Source organism: Rhincodon typus, unplaced genomic scaffold, assembly GCF_021869965.1.
Source record: "Rhincodon typus isolate 14 unplaced genomic scaffold, sRhiTyp1.1 hic_rhity00000330, whole genome shotgun sequence".
Classification (NCBI taxonomy): Eukaryota; Metazoa; Chordata; class Chondrichthyes; order Orectolobiformes; family Rhincodontidae; genus Rhincodon; species Rhincodon typus.
The window spans coordinates 1,740-3,322 of NW_025965968.1; the positions used below are offsets into that span (position 1 = coordinate 1,740).

At 55.6% G+C, this 1,583-nt stretch overlaps 1 protein-coding gene across 1 annotated transcript in view; it reads left to right on the forward strand.

The window, feature by feature from the left end:
- Nucleotides 1-531: 531 nt before the first annotated feature.
- LOC125488312 (histone-lysine N-methyltransferase SETD1A-like) overlaps nt 532-1,583 on the forward strand; it is a 6,099-nt gene continuing 5,047 nt past the window's right edge. The window contains exon 1 of the mRNA XM_048621263.1: nt 532-630. Coding sequence (XP_048477220.1) covers nt 532-630 — 99 coding nt within the window. The remainder of the gene's footprint in view (nt 631-1,583) is intronic.

A 1,583-nucleotide genomic window follows, 5' to 3' on the forward strand; every position in this document is an offset into this window, starting at 1 on the left:
TCTGGCCATTTCGGTTGTGATCCTTCATTCGTAAATATGCACGGCTGGGCACGGGGTGGGGGGTGGGGGTGGAATGTCTGACCCCCAACGCCCTCTCTGCCTCCCCACTGTGGCCCTAAACCCTCTCACACATGCGGCGTACATTAAACTGGATTTAACGTGCATTAGACGGGGACTCCGACGGCGCCCGCTCCCCTCGGCGCCGACCCTCCGATGGCGCCCGCTCCCCTCGGCGCCGACCCTCCGACGGCGCCCGCTCCCTCCCTAAGGGGGACAGTGACAGCGTGCAAATAAAACTGACACACAGCGGATGCTGGAGAAACTCAGCGTGACGGGCAGACAGCAACAGAGTTAACGTTTCGAGTCTGATTATGGCTGGAGAGTTGTCTGAGTTTGGTTCGGACACCGTCTGCTCGAGACTGTGGTCAGGATGGCCCCCTACAACCCACATCCCCCCACCCAACCTTCTTAAGGGGCACAACTAGGGGGAAAGGGGCGACAAACGTTGCATTCAAATAGCGACCCCCGAGAATGGACGCAGCAAAGGAAACACGCCAGCTGTGGGCACGGGCCCCTCTTCCTTTGCGCGCTGGGCACCTTGACGTGTTTCAGTCTAGGGAGACGTTTACCGTAAACTCCTTGGGGTGGGGTGTTCCTCGATTGGGCCACTCTGGTGGGGATGGGGTTGGCGCCAGGCAAGTGTCGAACGCAGCGGGGGTTGGGAGTCCAAGCAATGGGAGGGAGTCTGGAAGACGAGCAGATTTCCTTCCCGAAATGACGTCAGCAGCTTCTCTAACCACAACGGGACTATTTCACAGTCACTTTTACTGAAAGCCAGGGCTAAGAACAGAAAAGCGCAGCACTTTTGGCGAGCTCGCGTGAGGTTTACGGTCAGACGGGATGATGAGCTCAGGGCTAGGCACCTCCTTGTTGACTGATGTAACTGTGCAGGTACCACACTGGAGATCGCACTCACTCGGCAACGTTATTCACATCACAAGCAGAGGACCTTCCCAAACCAAACACTCCACCGAGTGACAGACAGACCGTGCTGCAGAGCTCAGAGGGCAGACAGAACCCTAGAGCTGTACGGCACGGAAGCAGACCCTTCAGTCCATCCCGTCTGTGCCGACCCAGATTATCCTAAATTAATCCGGTCCCATTTGGCCCATAAACCCTTCCTATTCATGTCCCCATCCAGGTGCCTTTTAAATGTTGTAACTATACCAGCCTCCACCACTTCCTCTGGCAGCGTCCAAACACGCACCACCCTCTGCGTGAAAAAGAGGCCCCTCAGGTCCCTTTTAAATCTTTCCCCTCTCACCTTAAACCTATGCCCCCCTAGTTTTGGAATCCCCATCTCTGGGGAAAAGACCTTGGCTATTCACCCTATCCATGCCCCTCATGATTTTACAAACCTCTATAGGGTCACTCCTCAGCCTCCGACATTCCAGGGAAAATAGCCCCAGCCTCTCCCTAAAGCTCCAACCCTGGCAACATCCTTGTAAATCTTTTCTGAACCCTTTCAAGTTTTCTAGGGACCTTTGCAAAGGCTGTCTGAGAGTGGCGGAGCAGTGAGGGGT